Genomic DNA, 20,898 nt, shown 5'->3' on the forward strand with positions numbered 1-20,898 from the left:
AAAAGGGGAACATTTATTTAATCTAAATTAATAATCTTTTTGCAGAAAAAATAACTTCAGTACTTCCAAAAGCATGCAGAGCAGTAAAGAAACTGTCCGGCTAAATGTAATTGACAGCAACACTATTATTAATGATTGATGTAGTGTGGACAACTGATGTAGCTACAATCTGGAAACTTCAAAATCTCTCTGAATGGCATGGAAACATGGTTCATGACTCTTGTAAGCTCCTAAAAGAGATTGTCTTTCAAGCATTTGAATTTCTGATAAGGTGTTTCTGAGTGGGACACTCACAGTACTTCCAGCTTGCTGCATGTCTTCAATATGGAGTAATTCAGAGTTTGAATCAGATTTCCCTCAAGATCCCTGAAAGCACAAAAACATAGAATGTTTATTTAATGTGTGTATTTATGATCACATATAAATAAATGTATAGTTCTGTATGAATTCATATAATTTTGCTTGACTGAACTTTTACTTCTATCAAAATGTAGCTAATTTAGCTTTTTAATTATTAGCCAGAGTTCCAAGTTGATAGTTTAATATATTTGATAAAACTAGATTGAATAATAGGCTATCAGTGTTCCCTGTTTGAAGGGTGGTGAACAAAAGTCAATTTAATGCAAGTTAAATTATATTTCTTATTAAAAACATTGATTATTTCTGAGAGTCTTTTTAAGCTGCTGCAAATACAGTGTAATGATTTCCTGCTGATTGTGTTTGAGGGAGAAAAGACAGCAAAAGAAAAAGCAACACAGTGACAGACATTGATTTGGAATCCTAATAAGTAGAGTGGATACGAGTGTTGACCAGCAACCTGCAGCGAAAAGATGAAAGTACAAATAGCATGAGGTCATTATTAGTGTCAGATTCATCTGCCTTCGCTAACCAAAAATAGTTTGGTTGAGCTGACCGACCACGGTGACATCGGCTGAGAACACTACGCCACTCCAGTAGTCGAGAGGGATACTCATCTGATCCTCATACTTTCAGCTATGCGACCCTCTGTCACCTCTATTTACCAGGATAATTCACTTTTAAGTATGTGTAGTGTAAAATTTGGGTGATGAATGCTAACAATGAACCATATTGTATTTGTTATTGGTGTATTGTATTAATGATTACTATTTGCTAAGGATAATCAAGACTGAAGGAGTTAGGAGAAGTATGTGATTCTGCACTTCATGATGTTTTAAGCTTTAACTTTTTGATTATATGTGATTAAGTGTGTTGAGCACTTTTGATTATATGTGATTAAAATGTGTTGCTCTTTCTATTATTGCTATCTTTAAAAAGGAAAAGAATGCAGTAACAAGTGTCATAAAATAATAATTTGAATGTTATAAAGTCATAATTTGATTAAAATAAGATATATAACCTATGACCTAGATTATCCTGACCAGAACTTAACCTCTCTGCCCATCTGTGAGTGCCAAGGCCACAGTGGAGTGTCCTCAGTGCACCTGGGATGAGATCATTGCAAAAAAAAGTTGTTTTGACAAGATTTTGATTGGTCAAAAATTATGTAAGGTAGAGGGACATCTCACTTTCTCACGTTGGGCAGTACCAGAATTATCAGTATAAAAGGGGAATTTGTATCAAGAATCATTGTGTCATTTTGGCATAGACGCTGTCTGTGCTATTTTGGTTCCCAAGGCTTTCTTCGTCGACGAATAAAACTTTGACTGCATTCAGCTGGACGACTCTTGGTGATTTTTCTATTTGGACCTTTTGAAGCTTTAACTTTTAAAATAACAAAGTATTGAGCTTCTGATACGACATATGCACACATCCATCTCTCTGGTAAATTCATTAGAGCACAGGCATCTAATGAGCCACACACCTGCACACATACACACGCATACTGTCAGAGGAGACTCACAGCCAGTCCAAGGCAGGCATATGTTGACAGAAGCTCGGGTGAGGAAGCTGCTGCAGTGAGGTGCCCACCATGGATCTGAGGAAAGAACAGAAATGTGTCACTACAAAACACTGAACTACACTACACAAGTTCCCACCATGCCAGCAGAGCAGAGAAGATACTCTATGGTGTTTGAACTATCACAACCAGCTTGTACAGTATGCCTGGGAGCAAATGATCTGTGACCTGTTTACAAAAAGAGAGAAACAGCAGATGAGGATAAACAAGGATAAATGGAATGGGATGCTAAAGCTGGATTAAAAGCAATGCAGTGACTAATCTTTTAGACAGCAGCAAATTAAATATCTAACAAATGGCTCCTCACTATATGAACCTTTTGACTTATGTCCAAGTAACTTCAAACAGTAGCACAGTAATAATATGAATAAATAATGTCATCCGATCACTGTCCTGTAGTCAAAGGGAATCCCTAACTCCTTAATGCAACTACAGTAACAATATGTAATGATTTATGTATCTAAAGAATCAAAATATCTAACAGTACTAATGCATTATTAAGCTAACTTTACAAAAAAAAAAATCATACTTAAAATTACAATATTTTAACATGAAACATTTCAAATATTACTGTAATTGTGTTTTTTTGGATTGTTTTTCTTCCTTCCAGGCAGCTCTTGGTGATCCCCAATTTCATTGCAGTATGAAAATAAATCAACTTAGTGAGACTTCAGATTTGTTTGAGATGAGGGATCCATTAACACATTTTGGCAAATGTATTCCTTGTCAAAGTCTCCATGTTAGGTTGGCAGTTTTCCAGCAAGAAGTAATTTGAAAATTCTCCTCGTTGGGTTCACCAACAGCCAATTAGCAAACACTTAAAAGTGACCAAACTGACATTTTTATCTTATTTTTTTGCAATATCCAATAAAAAATTCCAACTGCATTGTTAAATACTAATGGAATAAACAAATAAATAATTCCCAAATTATTCAGGGTAACAGATGACCTATCCTAAGTCTCTTTTCAGGTCACTGCAAGTACTGAAATGAAGAGAAATGTTTGTCTTGAAGGTAGTGAATCAGTCTAAAAGCCTTGTTTGAAAAATTGTTGGCAATAAACTTAATTATGAAGTGAAATGGAGTAAAATGTCCCTGGATGAGGATAGGTTGCAGTGCAGACAGCATATTTCAACTCCTGTGGTTTTCAGATTGTATAAAAAGCTTTGATATTTGTGGTGGTAAAACTTGAGACAAATGTGAGGAGAGACACAATCTGAGACCAAACCAGGACCCAGGGACTCTGCTCTGATTCCACTGATGAATGGAGAAATCAAAAGAGAATTATATGGTCAGTCTTGTCTTAAGAGCCACTCCTGAGAGTAATAAAGACTCTTTGAAGAGGCAGACAGGGGGGGGGGGGGCAGTGGGAGCACATTTACAAGGCTTTTATCTCTTAAGCATAAACATTTAAAGGACATTTATTGAAATTGATACATGTCGAGTGGAAGACAGTTGAAAAAAGAAAAGATAGAGTCACTGAGTTAAAAGTAGGGATGAACTGTGGGACATGTAGGAAGCAGACGACAGCATAATGGAAGAGACACAGGCAACAATTCAGTAATCTCACTAGTCTATAAAGAATAATATGAGGGCTGATCTAGATTCAGTCAGAGATTCTGGATGGAGATGGAGGAAAGTGTGGCAAGAGATAAAGAGAAGAAAAAGATGAAGAGAGAGACAGAAATGTGATTTGGTCTCTGAGGATAAAAACCAAACATGGTTATGAATTTTTGAGGGAAACAAAAAATAAAAGTAAAATATCAAAACACATAATTTAAGGTCAAATAGAGTCTAGAGTAAATCTAAGACTTACTGGCTTATGAAATGTAATGAAACAGAACTGGATTGCTATTTCTGATATAAGATTCCACTGACTGACTCTTTATTTACTACTTTATTTATGAGTGTCTGGAAGAACTGGGGGAAAAAGCTCCACTTTTCTTCATGTCTAGGAAAAAACAACTTATCCAAACCTATTTTTGGTAAAGTAAGTACAATGATGGTATAATTTTATAACATGGGATTACTGTCGGATTTTTGTTTGAGGTTTGACATAACAATTATCTCAAAAATAATAGACACATGTGGTCTGATCCCTTCAAATAGCTGTGACTATTTTCTTTTATTGACTACTTTCAGGTTAGCAATTAGTCATGAAAAGTAGGCTTTGGTTTTATTCAAACTATACTGATTTCCTAGATAATGCACTACTGATATGAAATCAATTGCTAATCTCAGTGAAATCTCAGAAAATGCTGGAATCTGTCTGATATTAGAAGTAGAATAATTTTAAGAAAAATGATGCAACTCACAGGTACATGAGAGACTCGAGCCCAATGAAGGTGTCCTGGGACAAGCTGTTCAGTGGATTATGATCCAACATCCTGGCACAAAAAAACAAAAAAAACCCTGGTTCAATTTTCAACATCAACGCAGTGTCCTTCAATGTGCATTTATATATGACCAAAGTGTGCATAACACAATAACTCTCTCACACATTCATGTAATGTAGACATATGACTGAATTATAATGGCTCCCCATCCGTTACAGAATCCAATTTAAAGTTTTATTAATAACTTTCAATTCCTACAGGGTCTGGCTCCACTTTACATTTCTGAACTCCTCACACCTTATCCTGCACCAAGATCCCTCAGATCTGAAAATCAGATGCTGTTACACGCTCCAAGGTCAAGGCTTAACACTAAAGGAGACCATGCTTTTACCGTTGTAGCCCCAACTCTATGGAACAAACTCCTCTTCCCTATCAGGTCAGCTGAGTCAGTGCCTCATTTTAAAAAGCTTTTAAAGACCCACAGGCATTTTTATAATGTTGTGTAATTGCTGCTTTTTGTTCTTTTATTTCTTGTTTAATGTTTCATCTATTTATACTTGATTATTGCTTTTATTGTGTTTTTGTGCATGTTATTCTATTAATATTGTATTGTGTGAAGCACCTTGTAACTTCAGTTTTGAAAGGTGCTATAGAAATGAAGTTTATTATTGCATATATATTTGTGTTTGAGTGTGTGCATGTGTGTGTATTACTTACAGCCACTCTAACTGGTGGAGGTCCCTGAACACACCAGGACTAAGGGTGGATATCAAGTTCTCACTGAGAAACCTGAGAGAAGGAATGAGAAGCAGAGAAAGAGGCGATGCATGAAAAGACATCCTCTAATGTAGTTTCTCTGACTGCCAAATATATACACAGTGCACAAAAATATATTTAATCCTCATGTTTTAAGTACTGCACACAGTTACAGACACCAATATCAAACATTTTCTGACTGCAGCTAAAACTTGTTCAACTTTCTCTGCAGTTGTTTTCTGATTTTGACAGCACTGATGGCAACCAAAGACCATCTGAGGCAAAACTTTGACAGTGACACTGACAAAGTCAGAAATCTGGGACCAGATTCTCACAATTAGACTACTGCTACAACTCACATCTGGGCATCTTGCACTATGTGACTTTAAGAAATAGCAAAGAACAGCTGGTGAGGCACCTTGAATTTCTTCTCTTGTACACATTTTGCTGCTGTAGATTAGTTGATAAATATGGCCCCTAACATGAACTGATTCCTGCCTATTTTCAGAGATAAGCCCGTCAGAGATACATATGAACAAGAAAAAAAAAAGTGGACTAAAGGGAAATAAAATCTATGCAGGTATTTCACCAGAGACTAGTGCAGTGCACTGATGAGGTAAGCAGGATACTCACAACCTCTTTAGATTGTACAGGCCACTGAAGGCGTGTTTGGATATGAACTGGAGGCTGTTGTTTTGCATAAACCTGGGAACAGAGAAAAAAAACTGCATTTGGAAAAAACCTCTTCTATTTGTACTTTCATCTGAAACTCTTCCCACTGGAGCTCTTCATCTCTCTCATACATATAAACATCATTTATACACGTGTACACCTATTTCTTGACTTTGGACTTGACTTTTCTTGAACAGAATACCAAAGTGATTAATACCCTGTTGTAATCATCATCATTGCACTTCAGTTAGAACGAGAGGATAATATACTCATCAGCATATTTTCCACATCAACACACAGAGGACAACGATCTGTTGCTCACATGCAAATCATGACACTTGATAAAACACTAATAATAAGCCAGAAAGTATTGATGTTTGAACCTAGTGATGAAAGTTCAGAAATGTGCTCTTTTTCATGGCTTTAGGCAAATGAAAAAGTTTGAGAACGCGTTTGTGTGACCTTCCTACAAATGAGAAGCTATTACTGTTTCAGATTCTGCAAAAAGAGCGGCTTAATAAAAACAACATATCACTGTCCTAGTTATTGTAGGCTACATGTTCTTACTAAATGACACATGCAGCAGATGAATTAAATGAAATATGCACATGCAGAAACAGATGGAGAAGACATGCATCAAAGATCTCTGAATGAACTCCAACCAGAGATATTGCTGTTAGAGGTTACCATCTAAACATGACGGACATTTAAAAAGGTACAAATGTGAAGTGTATAGAAATTGATTGAAAAGAAATGGTACAGATTTATAGCTGTAAAAATCGTTGTCCAGGTGACAAACTTATATTATTCAAAATCTACAGTTGTTATCTGCTTCCTTGTTCAGGTCTAAAGAAGAGTGTGAGGAAGAATACAGTTTCCACTGCTAAGATATTTCTTTAGTTGCAGTTCTTTAGAAAAGCACTGCAGAGGAAATGTACAAAACACAAGGACAGTTGCTGTGAATAATACTAGCTTGTGGCTTCAGCTACAGTGGCTCATCAACTACCTGCTACTCATGTTGGGAAGTAACAGTTTTCTACTCGGAGAGTGTCTGGGATTTGTTTTCAACATGTTTAGAGTATAAAAAGTTTGGTTACTTTGTTAAGCTTTGACTGTTTAAAGGAGGCTTTAGCTAATTGTGCATCAGATAAGGAGCAGAGATGAGATGCTTACAAATGTAGGATGTTGTCCTTTTGTGGAATATTTGCATATATTGTAAGTGAATTAAGTAATAACAGTACTAGTCTCACAATACCAGGAAACTGGAGATCTCTGTCTAACGAAGTCTGAGAATTGTCTAAATGCAGGGTAGTGGCTTGAACGGTTGCTAAAAAACCTATGGAGTCTTAAAATTCAAGTTCAATACTCACCGTCACCATCTGTTTTTATACCTAGACCTTAGAAAAGTTAACAGTCCCTTTGTTATGCAGGACACCTTAAAATATGTGAGTCAGAGAGTTGTGACATTGAGAGTATTGCAGACTAATGCTGTTGTCAATTAGAGATGTGTGATTAAGCATAAGTCATTTAGGAAAATCATTTACTTGCAACAAAAGAGAATGGAAGATTAATTAACTGATGAATTGTAATGTGTTTATTGGTACCATGAACAATATCTATCTATAAATGACAGGAATGTCTGTTAAATAAATAAATATGTCGTTAAAAGAAGCACACATTAGCTGTTAGGGTTAGGGTTAGGGCCGCTGGCCACTCCCCCTCTCACACAGCACACTGAGCACAGCGCAGGACCAGAGTTAGAGAGGTTATAAGGCAGCGGAGCTTTGAAATACACTTCATCGTGAAATACACTTCATTGATCGGTGTCGGGAGCCGCTATCAAAATGCGGGAGAGTTGGGATGTCTGACTTTGTAGTAAAAACACATGCAAAAACAGATTTTGCACAGGCACTGCATTAGTTAAACATACAGTAAATGTTACCATTTGATGTAGTGTACCATAGTTATTTATAACTCATTTTCATCTGCAGTCCCTTGTTGATTCTCATATTTATGTTGTTTACATCTAAGCACCCAGTTTTATGTCAATACATTATATAAAGCTAGAAAGGTAAAGACTTGTTGTAAGAAAGGGGAAAAAAAGATTTCAACAAAGAGACAGACAGTGTGAGGATCGCAGACGTGTCTATAGTAACAACTGAACCAAGTCAGAAAAATCTAAAGGAGACCAACAGAGATGAACAACATAAAAAGATGTCACTGCGTTAATGTATCTCAATAAAATCATGTCTTGCACAAAACATTAAAACTGTCAACTAATTCAGCTCTGCCAACACATGAATTACGAGACAGAAAACAGGAATGACAACATAACAATAAAGCTAGATATTGATGTGACAGCACATTATACATTTTAATGTGTGTCTTTAGCTTTTTGATTTCAGTGCTCAATTTGTCCAAAAGAAGCAATAAAAACACAGTGTATTGGTTATAAACTGTGTCCTTAGGGCAATGATGAATACAACATCTTGAAATAACTGCAACAGATACTTAAGTAGCCACACTATACACACTGAATGTAGAAACACACAAACATTGATTAAACCAACTAACAATGTTTATCATGAAGAAAAAGAAAGAAAGAAATACTCACAGTCTCTCCAGGGCAGGGTATTCAGAGAAGACATAATCAGACAACACCCGGATCTCATTGCTCCTCAGGGACCTGTAACAAAACCCATGAAATGCCACAGGTAAAAAAATACATTGCATATTTCACAACAATAAGCAGACACCCACAGTGCTGGTACACTCAGATAGAGACAGATAAAGAAAATAAGATAAAACGTCTGAAGCATTATCAGCAATAAACATTGAAATATGTCTTAACTACTTAAGAAATGGCTTTTAAGGGCTTTAAAATGTCCATAATAATATAAGCATCATCTGTCAGAAGGAAAAACAAGGACTTGAAAAGGTTACTTCAAAGAAAGAGTATTATAGCAACGGAAAGTCTAGGTGGATGATCCCAGAAGTTATATTGGAAGTAAAGGGGGGGAGGGCTGTTTTATACTTATTAAACTAAAATATGCATTCATTGTACACAAACACACCCACAAAAGAAATTGATATAATAATGTATTTATAATTTATATAAGTATAGTTATTGGTTAACAAATAGCATTGTAAAATATGGATTTGATGACAAAATAAAGCAAAGTGGTAATAAAATCAAATTGGCCATTTATTATATACAACACATCTCCAGCAAATGTGAAGAAACTGGACCACAAAGGCAGGAACAACACACTGTATAAACAAGAATAGGTTTCGTTTTTCACATATAAATTGACTTGAGTTTCACATCCTGCAAAGCTTTTACTTGATCTTTATCTTCTACAAACTCAAGCTGAGGTAACCCTGATGATGGTAACTCATTGATGGCTTTCAGACTTGACAAAGCTCTTTCTGTGACATACAATGACTAAATAACAGATGTTTACGGCTGAAACTTTTTTCAACTGATCTGCCAATTATTTTCTATTATATCTTGAGAGAATAGAGTAAAAAGCCTGTAATAATCATGTTTTATACGATCAACAGTCCAAAACCCAAAGATAAAAAGAAAGAAAAGATAAAGGAGCATCAGGGTGATGCTGTGAGCAGCGTTCAGTCATGGACTTACTGGAACATGAACATAAGTAATATCTTCTACAACAGTAACTCACCAAGCATGAAACTAAAAGTTTACATCAAAACAAAGCAACGCTTTCTACACTTAACAACAAAAACAACTAAGAATTCATCCGTTTTAAACAAAACTGGCATATCAATGAGAAATATAAATGTCAATGACCTCTGGCAGAAAGTACAGAAAGTATGTCTGAGTCAGTATCACTTACTGTACAACTTTGTTTTAGACGACCAAACCAACCAAATCAATTGTGTAGAGTTTGTTCATGTGCTCTGGGAGTAGAGGCTGATAAATCAAAGGGAACAGGAGGCCGCTAACTGACAGTAAAGATTAAGCACACAACAAAAAATGTTTGGCTTACCACCCCATCGCCTGAGTCTATTAGTCATTCAGGAAAAACAGTGTGAAACAATGTGACTTCATTAAATGAGGCATAATAATCAATGTATAACACATTTTCAGCCAATTAATGAAGCTACAATTTACAACATTTTCAAAATAAACATCTTTGTTTAGAGAGCTGACATGTGGGAGTTCAACAGATGATTTAAGTGTTTTTCATGGTTCTCAGGCAACAGAGAAATCAATAGTGCAAAGCATCTTAATGGAAGAGCAAAATGACAGAGAAGAATGTTGAGACACTGTGTGAAAATGTCAATAATGATAAACTGAAGTAAATTATCCATCCATACATAGACTCTAAAAGCAAGTTGATGGACAGATGAATGATTGGCAGATTAGTCACACTGACTTTTATATTTATTTTTAATATAAAAAACGAGTTTTGGTTTATTTTACTCAGTGTTCAAACAGTGGTTATGTCATTTAAATGTAGTGTCAGTTCTTGTAGTTCAGGGATTTCTCTTTTCTCTGAAATAAAACAATCAACAATGACCAGAGAGATAATGCATTTAGAATGGCACATGGTATAACAAATGAAAAACAGGACAGGATAATGAGTGTTTGGGTTGATCATCAATAACACTCTTATTAACTATGGAGGTATGTCAAGATGTTAATTAGCATAGCATAAAGGCTGGGAGTGCAGGGGTAGAAATCTGCCTACCAGCATCCCTAGATACACATTTGTTTAATATGTACACAACTGAGGTTACTAATGGATAAGTGTATCTATTATTGTATATCTTTTTATCCTTGCTCTGTGGATGGTCTGTGCCTGTCCTGGATGCTGGTTTGAGGATACCCCTGTTGGTGAACTGGACTCACAAGGAGGCAGTTTCCATGGAGATCGTAACAGTTGTGACCTCTGCTTTCTGGCTTTGCTCTGAGGTTGTGATGATAACAGCAGCTATTTTCCACTTTTTAAGAATTAGTAATTAATAAACTCATTTTCACATATTACAAACAAGATTGGGGATATTAAATCTCAGATTTAGACATGAAATTTTGCCGAAAGAGGTGACATGTAACACAAAAAGGTCAAAAAGCAGGAGGATGGTGTGCAGCAATTATTGCTAACAAAATATAAATAGCTGAGAGCAAAACACAACAAAGGGCAAAGGAAATGTCATACGTTTTAGTCATCTGAGGGTCGTGGTAATTGGATTTTTGACCTTTTTTCAGGTCCTTGCTCTGTTCAGTGAGATCCTTTTGTCAAAATTTCTATTATTAACTAGAATAAACTTAAAATTATGTTATTACAGGCATTCAACTTTGAGATTTAGACTTGTACTGATTTGTTTTAAAATAGTCTATCTGCCTATGTCAGTTTTCATTATCAACGGCCTGAACATTAACTATGTCTGCAAGATTAGAAAAACAACCTGACAACAGCACTGACAATTCTAACTTAAGCTAAAGCCAAAAGACTGTGAAGACTTCTTACTTTGAACTCAAATTGGTTGCCACAAGACATAGACATAGACTTATATTCATTTCCTGGATACTAAGATTAACCATGCACACTAGTTGTCTAACCATCACCTTAACCACTGCCCAAAATTCAACTGTCCCCCCCCCCCCCACACACACACACACACGCAGAGACGCACACTTACACCATCAATACAACAATCTGATGAAACTTACAGCCAGGTAACATTTGGAGAAAGTGGTGGAACATCCTGCAGGTTGACCTCCACACACTCAACATCTGTCTGTATACAATCACAGCTCTCTGGATACTCCTGCAAGACTGCACACAACACATACATGCACACAAACAGTTTATAATAGGATTCATGGCATTTTTTTTTTTACTACAAAGGCTTTTCAAGAAATATCAGTGGATTGTGAAGGACATGACATTAACCTGTTGTGCCAGTCACAATTTCCCAAAAGGCCAACGTGACTTAATTTACAACTCAGTATATGACAAACATTATATCAATCAAAACTTATCTGATCCACTTAAATCATACAGTACTGACTCTGACTATGTTAAATGCAATGGGTATTGTGAGCAGCCAAAACTAAATACATATTTTTAGTAATTTGTCAGTTATAAGAATTTTATTATGACCAACTCTAGTCATTTCTAGTATCATGTTACCTTTCATAAAACTAATCCGAGTGTGTTCTATATGCAGTATAATATTCATCTTTTTTAGTGTGGAAAAAAGAGAACACTGGCACTGCATTGACTGGGATACTGGTATCAGTAAACCAGTATACTGTGTTGAGGTAGCAGAATCTCCACTGGGAAACAAAAACCTAGGATTGATGCACCATTAACCAAAACTATTGTGAATTAATCTTCAGTCAATCAACATTTTATTAATTGAATAACCATTTCAAGTTTATTGTCCACCAAGACAAGTTTCACCACAAGACAAGATAATGAGTAGAAATATCAGATGTATTCATAGTCTCTCAATCGCCTCTGCTTGTAGTTATGTGTAGTTGATTATGTTCAATTCAATTTAATTCATTTTATTTTATGAATAGCACTAAATCACAACAAAAGTTATCTCATGGCACTTTTCACATTGAGCAGGTCTTTATCGTACTTTTTAATTCAATATAAAGAGACCCAACATTTCCTCATGTAAGAGGTGAGCAAAGGCAGCAAGGGAAAGGCAATAAAGTTAGTATCGGATCTTTTGCTGTTAAACACAAAACATTATGCAATCATCTGATGAGTCTGAACACAGACATACACACATGCAAAAAGTGAGTACTTACACATATCCAAGCATATTAGAGCTGGAACGATTGTTTAATTAATAATAATAATATAATAATAATTGTTTAATTGTTAAGTCAATAGTTAGAAAATTATTCTATAAATATTTTGTTCAAGTAAAGTTTAGTTTCAGCTCTTCAAATGTGAGGACTGATTTGAATATGTCATCTTGGGCTTTAGGATATTGTTATGGGAATTTTTCACTATTTTCTGATTTTTATTTTTAGATCGAATGACTAATCAAGACAATAATCTAAAGTGACAATAATATTAGTTAATGTTAAGCGCAGGCCTAAGACATATACACATCAATGTACATAAACACACTTACAGCACTCATCCAGGAAGGTCACAGGATTGGGATTCTGTAGTGTTCGACCAAATAAGTCTGCCCAGCCGACGTTATCTCCTGAAAAATCAAACAAGGAACAGCAATTATCTGAACACTGGAGACAGATACAATCCAGAGAAGAACACTAATCTCAATGGTGTTGATTCCTATGAAAAATGACTGGCTGAAGAAATGTGGCAGGCACAGCAAGGGACAAGATAATCTTGCCAAAATCACTTCACAATCACAAATCTCTCAGCTGTCATCACACAGCATGGAGGCCAGTCATAAATCATCCTTTAATGAAAGAGCTAAATGTGCTTCTTGGCAGACGACAAGTTGAAAAAACTGTTGCTTTAAAGTTATTCCCTGATGTTTTAATGCAGTTATTTGGATTTAATATTAAATACACTAACATAAGATTTCACAGCTGGCAACCATTCAAGCTCTGCAGGGATTTGGTTTGATTATGAATATTGCTCAATGTAATAATCTACCTGTTTTTTACTGGAATCAATTCAATCAGAAGTAGACTCCAGGCTACTGTCATATCAACTGAAATTCAAAAAGAAAACTTCACCAGCACAAATATTTCCTACTTACAAAAGTTTGTCTAAGCAACCGTCACACATAATTACACCAGAGTTAGGTCAAACCTTACATTGTCAAACTTGAGTGTTCTCTCCACATTTGTTTAAACATCACACTATAGTATTTACCTCTTATGCTTGTAACCGAGCAACTATCAACAGCATTGAACAACACTACAAACACTCTTATTTCTGACTTAACAAAAAGCTACTTTCTCTGACTAATTTTCTTTGAAAATCTGAATAAGCCTCCAATCAGCCGTAAATATTGTTTATTGCCTGATTAAATACTGACAGATGAAAGATAATGAAAGACAGAGCTTGTATCACTGGCATAATGCAGAGCCTATTAAAGCTGTCAAACATCCTGTCAAACATGATGTCTCAGAGGAAGATGGCTCATTCTGTGGTCAAACCAACCACAGTTAAGCATCAGCTACTATTCCTGGGTGAGACTGTACTGAAGGCTGTAAGTGAACACAGATTAAAAGAACAGCTTTGAGTCACTTGTGAAGATGAGCAAAAGTAATAGATGGATATTTTTCTTTTCTTATGGGAGACATATTTTATGGAACCAGTTTCCCCTTTGATCTCAAGTAAATAAAATCTGACTACAACATTGTGATGCAAGACCATATCCAATCAGATCACACTGATGTACAAGACACAATACTATGGCCTTTTATATATTGCTGTTTTAATATGTATCAGACTGAGAGACATGGGTTAAGAAATAAACAGCCCACATCTATAATCTCATACCTGTCTTCTACTTTTCATTCCACAACCTGAATGCTTCTGAATGACACATCTATACTAGTCCCCACGGTTAGCAAGGTTGTTGTTGGATATAGGTGCTTTGGTTGATAAATGGCTTACTCAAAATTGGTTTACACAAAAAAAGAAAAGTTCACAGTCAAAAGCATTTATGAAAGACTGGACTCAGAAATAAGCATTCATTTTCCCCAAGGGAGGAACATTGTGCTTGATCTTCAATGAAACAGTTTCCATAATGAAGAGTGGGAACAAGGTGTCACTACAACATCAAACATGTCTTGTTAGTTTTGGACAAAACTATCCCACAAACACAGAGGTAAAAAAACACAAACTGAACAAGCTGAAGTCATGATATCAAGAGAATAATTGTAAAATCAAACGTCAAAGACACTCAAGTTTAAGGACTTAAGGAAGGTGTCACGTTTCAGAAATGTTCTTGTACAGAGTTCAGAGTACAGAGTTTGTATTGAAATATCATTATGCACCCTTAATGGACCTTTGATGCAGTGAAACATTCAGGATTACGCTAAATGTTGGCAAAGACACACCTAAAACTACATTTACTGTATGACTAAAGATTGACACATTTTTTATCTTGGTTGAGCGAGCTTGGTTCAAAGAACAGGTATTTAGCAGGTGTAGCTGCCCGTCTGCCCTGCAGTTAAAATATGAAAGAGATGGCCACACACTGAAAAATAGCTTTTATAACAAATGCAATTACATGGAATTCCCTGGGGTGTATGCAGACATAACCAAAGATAAACAACCGTCTGACTGTCAGAGACCCTGCAAACAGACGAGATGCAGTGTTTACAACACCATACAGTATGCAGTACTCTGATCAAGATGATAAGTAGAGCCTACATTCACTTTTTAGAACCAGGCAAAGATGAGATGGCTGTGAAGATGATGTATTTCATACTGTGGAAGAGCCTAGTGCCCGCTGTCCTTTTTATGTTGCACGAAACGCCAGTGAGAGAAGGCTGCCTGATGACGAGGGTGGGAAGTAATACAGCACAGAATGAGTTCCTGGCTACTGACAGGAAGGCACTGCCATCGCCAGACTGACACTAATCTGTGTTCCATCTTGATGTAGCTGATATGAAAAATATGGCTTCATTTTGCAGAAAAGGCAATGTTTTATTTGTTGTTGTGTTTAAAAAAAACATATTAAGTATGTTTTACAAAGAAATGTTTATTTAAGTAGCACACTGAATATTGACCTTGTTGATGTGTTATAAAGGAAACAGAATAACATTTATTGATGTCCTTCAGATGGTAACACAATATAATATTAAATAAGAAATCAGTCAGATCTAGGCCTCCAGTGACAGATTAGGATGTAAGAAATTATATTGACTATAAATGGCTCATTCTCAATCTCTGACAAGCTAGTGGACTGTATTATTCTTCTCTTCTAACTCTCCACAAGAAAGCAACTAAGCATATTTTCCAAAACGTGCAAAAACATTTGGCATTGAATCAAATGGGGAAAGCTAACTTTTGTGCTAATTAATTAATGTTCACAGCCTGTATATACAACCTGAAAACCAGATAAGAAGTACAATATATGAAATGTAAATGATATGTATCTGACACATTTAATTAACTGCTGTACCCTGCAGTTCTTAACAACAACTCAAGACACTGAATGTCCTGATTAGGAGATATTAGATGCTGATATGAATCAAAGTTAAACTAGGAAATTCTTAAATTGATGTGAGCTAATCTGCTTGATCATTTCTCTAGAGAGGAGTCTCCACTATGTGCAACTACAAACACACACAGTCCACTGGCAGTCGCACAGTTGTGTTACAGAGAGATTTGTGTTTTCATTCAAAAATAATATTATAGCATATTAACAAGAGGTCACCGAACCTTTTTATTTTAGCTGATCTGATCTGCTGTTTACTGACTTGTTTTCTAATGTACAACAAACAGGTAAATAGTGAGAAAATTAGAGATAAAGATAAAAGGTTCGATAAGAGACTCATTAGCATTGGACCTTAACAAATCAGAGTATTTTGTAGATCTAACTGGCTCTACTGGCCCCAACAGTGAACACTTTTAAATCCAGGTTAAAAACATTTCTCTTCTCCTGTGCTTACGATTGAGCTCTTTTAAAGCACTTTACATTTTAATCTTTCATTTGCACTCTATGTCCTTTTAATGATTTTAAAGCTAATTTATTATTTTATGCTGCAATCATTTTATTTATGTCTTTCTATTTTTCTGTACTTTGTTTTTATTATGGGGGGGTGGGGTGGGGGTTAATTGTATGTTTAAAGTTTCTCAAATTATATGTTTTTCTGTTTTATGTAAAGCACATTGAGTTGCCATTGTGTATGAAATGCGCTATATAAATAAAACTGCCTTGCCTTGCCTTGTGTAGTCCATCTTTTTTTATGTTCCCTCCTCTGTCAATGTTACATGCTCAGCTTCCTCTTCTTCAACTCAGTGAGCGCACATCTATAGAGAGGACAGAGTCCATGAGTAGCTTTTTCAAGTGGTTTACACACTAGAGAGATGGCCAAGGATCTTGAGAGGTTGTAGGAGAACAACCTCTCAGGATCTCTGGTGTATCCACATAATAGAAAGATAGATATATTATTGATTCTAAAGAAACTGTTTGTGGGTGTGTCACATTAAATATTACTTAATTTTCAAAATGTGATCATAAGAAACAAGCCTTTATGATTCATAATGAACAAAGTATAATGCATGATGATTACTGTGATGATGGTTACTGTTGCATTTAAATACTCGATACAAAGTGAACTGGCATTTCTGATTAATATGAAGCCAAATCAACGCCTCAAATCTTTTCCTTTCCTCCTTTGTTAAATCTACTATGACTTGAGGACTGTTCTGAGTACCTGTTATCTGTATCCTCACAACAAGCATGTCATCTACTCTTTCTCATCTTGTTTAACATTTTAGCTGTCATGGTTCAGAAGTCAGCTTCAAATAAATGTGTGTTAATGAACATTAAATGGGACAGATTACTTCATGGCTTTGCCGCATCGTGGTCCACACATAGACCAGAACGTCTCAGTGGCATGTCTTTATAATAACTGTCAGCATTGTTAGTATAAGAGTTAGATGGAGATAAGTACTGTCATTTTCAAATCTCACAAGCATCTTTGAAAGGTTCCTTTTTGTCTGTGTTGGATACCTAAAGCCACTGTGTGCAGAACTTTTATATGACTATAATATATTTTACAGTTACTCTGATGGCATGATTTCTTCTTTGGGGAAAAAGTAAGTAAGTAAAAATCAACATTTTATCTGTGCAGCATTAAACACTTATTTCTTCTTTTGTTGATTGGTTCTTTGTGTGCCAGAGGGAAGGTCTTAAGTCTTTTTAGTAAATAATTGATAGGATGTTATGTGAAACTATTGGGTAAAAATAAACATCTTTGACTTAATTCTTACTGTCAGCATTTCTCAATCACCCTAAATGTTCTTTGAGGCCTCTTTATCAGCATCAGTTTTAAAGTTTACAACCACTGACACGCACGCTGTTCCGTCTACGGGACAGGACGGATGTTAGGAAGTAGCCACAAGTTCTTCTGAATGTTTTAAACACCAACCCTTAAACATATATATTCATGCCGTACATTGTTGGAAAGCTTAGATTGTCCTGATTCATTCAAGACCACTCACGACTTATATGGTTGCTCACAGCCGTAATAGTATTAGCGATTAGCTCGGCTAGCCCCTGAGCTAAGTAAGAAAAGCTATAATGCCTACATACCTTCAAAGTCTTCCCTTTATCCACAACGATCATCTTATGACTCAGGACTTTCTGTACAGCTCGCCAAGTATCCATTCTTGTGAAATATGAAATCCGTTTCCATAAAACCGGAATACTTTCCTCAATATGTCCATGTATTTAGTCCAACACCTAATGTAATAACACAAATAACAAACCATATACGGTCCGTTTACGTCATTTCCTGACCTGCGCGTCCATCTCAGACTACACGTGACTAGATGTTTACGACCGTGAGCCTCTTCTGCTTCTGACGACACCACACACAAGCCAATCGGTGTTTAGGTTTAGGCAGTACATGTCTCCAAAGCCAATGAGGACATGTGACTGACAACAATGACGACATGGCTTTGATTGACTGCTGTTCTAGCCTATGGAAATATTCGGTGAAATGAAGTTGATATAATTATTACGCACTCGGCATTTTGGTACACGGTTGGTTCTTCTTCGACTTGACATATGACTTATAGCAAAATAAACAGATAGATAGATAGATAGATAGATATGGCCAAACAAAAAAATATGGTTATATGTAATAATAATAATAATAATAATAATAATAATAATATGGCGTCAGCTTTCATTAGAGACCAAGATTTTGATTGTAGGCAAAGGGGATGTGAAGTTATAGGTGTTTGATTGTGGTTATACAGCTTTGGTAACCAAGTGTCCATTTGGAGTCTCCAAAAAGGACCTGAGGAAAACGCATGGACATACCTGTTGAAAAATAATTCAGAAAAATTCATCTTTTGGCCTTTTGACTCCAAATTTGGACTGCATGAAGCCAAGACCTGTGGCTGTGGCCTCATTGTGTCTATATCCCGCTGAGAGGTCCCTGAATGTCTGTACACATGTCATTGTAAAGGCAAACCTATGGGCGAGTAAACAACCCCATCATTGTAACCTCTGCCACTCTTTGTCAGTAAGTCACAGAATCACACAGACACTTTTACAAGAATCCTGAGAGTGTTTCCTTTCCAATGATACCAGACACATCTCTGAGTCTCAAACTATGTGGGATCTGTGCTGCTCACAACTTGGGCATGTCGTTTAGGCTAACAGCATAAAAAACAGGGGCGTGTGTTAAGTGGTTAACACACACACACACTTACCACAGCGCCACTCGTCAGCTCCATTCGGACAGTCTTTATGTCCGTTACACTGTAAAGCCTGAGGGAGGCACTCACTCATGTTCCCACATGGAAAATGGCCGAGAGGACATCCATCCTCTACTTCTGCCCTACTGGCCAACAGCGCTGAGGGAGAGACAGAGAGAAAGAAGGAACTTTTTAGAACAGTTACACTTACAGTTCGTGCAAAATTTCAGAAATCAAAGGTTTTCACTCTTAGAAATATTCACTAGAAAGAGAGCCAGCTTTCTTTAAAGCCCATTCTTTGGGCCAGTTTGAGAACATATCTACAAATAGTGCCAATACTGTCATAATTTGCAGAGCTGAGGTCCCAGATGGTGAAGAGGAGTTACGTTGTCATTTGTACTGTTTTTCTGGGGTTGTGTAGTTGCACAGTGTCACAGGAGTAAGTGTCATATGAAGTAATAGGCAAAGCCATCAGTGGGAGTCCTTCTCTTGAACTGTGTGAGATGCATGGCTCCATAGTAGATGAGGAAGAGGACCAACAGGATGAAGAGGGATCCTGACAATCCTGTTTATCATATTTTTAGTTTTAGTTTTGTGTTCCAAAAATGTTTATACTCTTGGTCTCTTCAAAGAAATCTTTTATTTACACTTACTTTTTGACTATCAGCATTATACTAATACGATCATTTCTGTTTGTGTAATACAAATAAATCAGAAAATTAAATATATCCCTAAAATATTATATATATATATATCCCTAATTATTGGGAGAGCAAATCATATCCCTGCTATCCCTACCAATCCTGCAGAGGCCTATTTTGCCACTCAGTGTTCCAAACACTGTGATCTAGTCTTTTTCTAAAGTCTTTTCTTTTTCTCAATGGCCATTTTCTATTCCCTCTCTGTTAGTTGAAATGTTAAAACCTGGAGATGAGAGAATCAGAGTCTAATGGAAACGTAGAGTGTAATTTTTCTGTCTATGTTATTACTGATTACTGATTATATGTCATACGGTAGATTCATGATTTGCATTTTTTTCTCCCGTATTTCTCAATTACTGTCAAATGGTTTTTTTTGTTCTGGGAAGCATCAGTAAATCAGCTAATGCATGGTTTACATGCACATATGTTACTGCTATTTCAGTCAGTGACATTTGTGACAAGTAATGATCATTTATAGCAAATGGTTGCAGTTGTATTTGACAGAAGGTGTATGAATGTGATTCGATGTTACCAGACGCAGGATTGTGAAGCACACTGAAAACAACTCAGGCCAATCAGCTGAAACAAGTGTAACTTCAGTGCTCTGTCAGCCATACTGTGTAAATTAATATTTAAATTCAAAGCACAACAAAAACAAGGCCAGACAACATCTGTGCTGATCTCAAAAACAGAGCACGAGTTTCCTCCCCTATCTCCCTAGTAGAGCTATTTAAGTCCCATAGCCTATATCACTTACAACCAGAGGAGAAAAACATTCTCAAATCCATTAAGCTTGTCTTTGGGATGTACCTAATCCTCCTCAATGGAAATGATCCATCAAAGCTGTCACCCAAAGTTCAACTTAAGTGATTTGCTCCTTTCTAAAAGTTCACCATCTTTACGTCTAGGTCACCAGTGACCTGTTTCCCATATTTTGATGCACACAAAGATTGTAAACTAATGTGACTGGGTGGAGAATTCATTAATTAATCTCAAATAACTATACTCATCTGGTTTTAATAAGGCTTCACATAAAGCTTCAAGACAAAGCTGTCAGACAAGAGGAAAGGCTTAAGGCCACAGAGGAGGTTTATGGGTTTGGTGAGGGAGGACATACAAGTGGTT

At 36.2% G+C, this 20,898-nt stretch overlaps 1 protein-coding gene across 1 annotated transcript in view; it reads right to left on the reverse strand.

The window, feature by feature from the left end:
- rxfp2a (relaxin family peptide receptor 2a) overlaps positions 1–20,898 on the reverse strand; it is a 39,068-nt gene that overhangs the window by 12,531 nt on the left and 5,639 nt on the right. Inside the window, exons 2-10 of the mRNA XM_053330997.1 lie at positions 19,088–19,231; positions 12,834–12,911; positions 11,407–11,512; positions 8,317–8,388; positions 5,664–5,735; positions 4,992–5,063; positions 4,254–4,325; positions 1,883–1,957; positions 295–366 (exon numbers count right to left, since the gene is read on the reverse strand). Of these exons, the coding sequence (XP_053186972.1) occupies positions 295–366; positions 1,883–1,957; positions 4,254–4,325; positions 4,992–5,063; positions 5,664–5,735; positions 8,317–8,388; positions 11,407–11,512; positions 12,834–12,911; positions 19,088–19,231 (763 nt within the window). The remainder of the gene's footprint in view (positions 1–294; positions 367–1,882; positions 1,958–4,253; positions 4,326–4,991; positions 5,064–5,663; positions 5,736–8,316; positions 8,389–11,406; positions 11,513–12,833; positions 12,912–19,087; positions 19,232–20,898) is intronic.

Source organism: Scomber japonicus, chromosome 13, assembly GCF_027409825.1.
Source record: "Scomber japonicus isolate fScoJap1 chromosome 13, fScoJap1.pri, whole genome shotgun sequence".
Taxonomy (NCBI): Eukaryota; Metazoa; Chordata; class Actinopteri; order Scombriformes; family Scombridae; genus Scomber; species Scomber japonicus.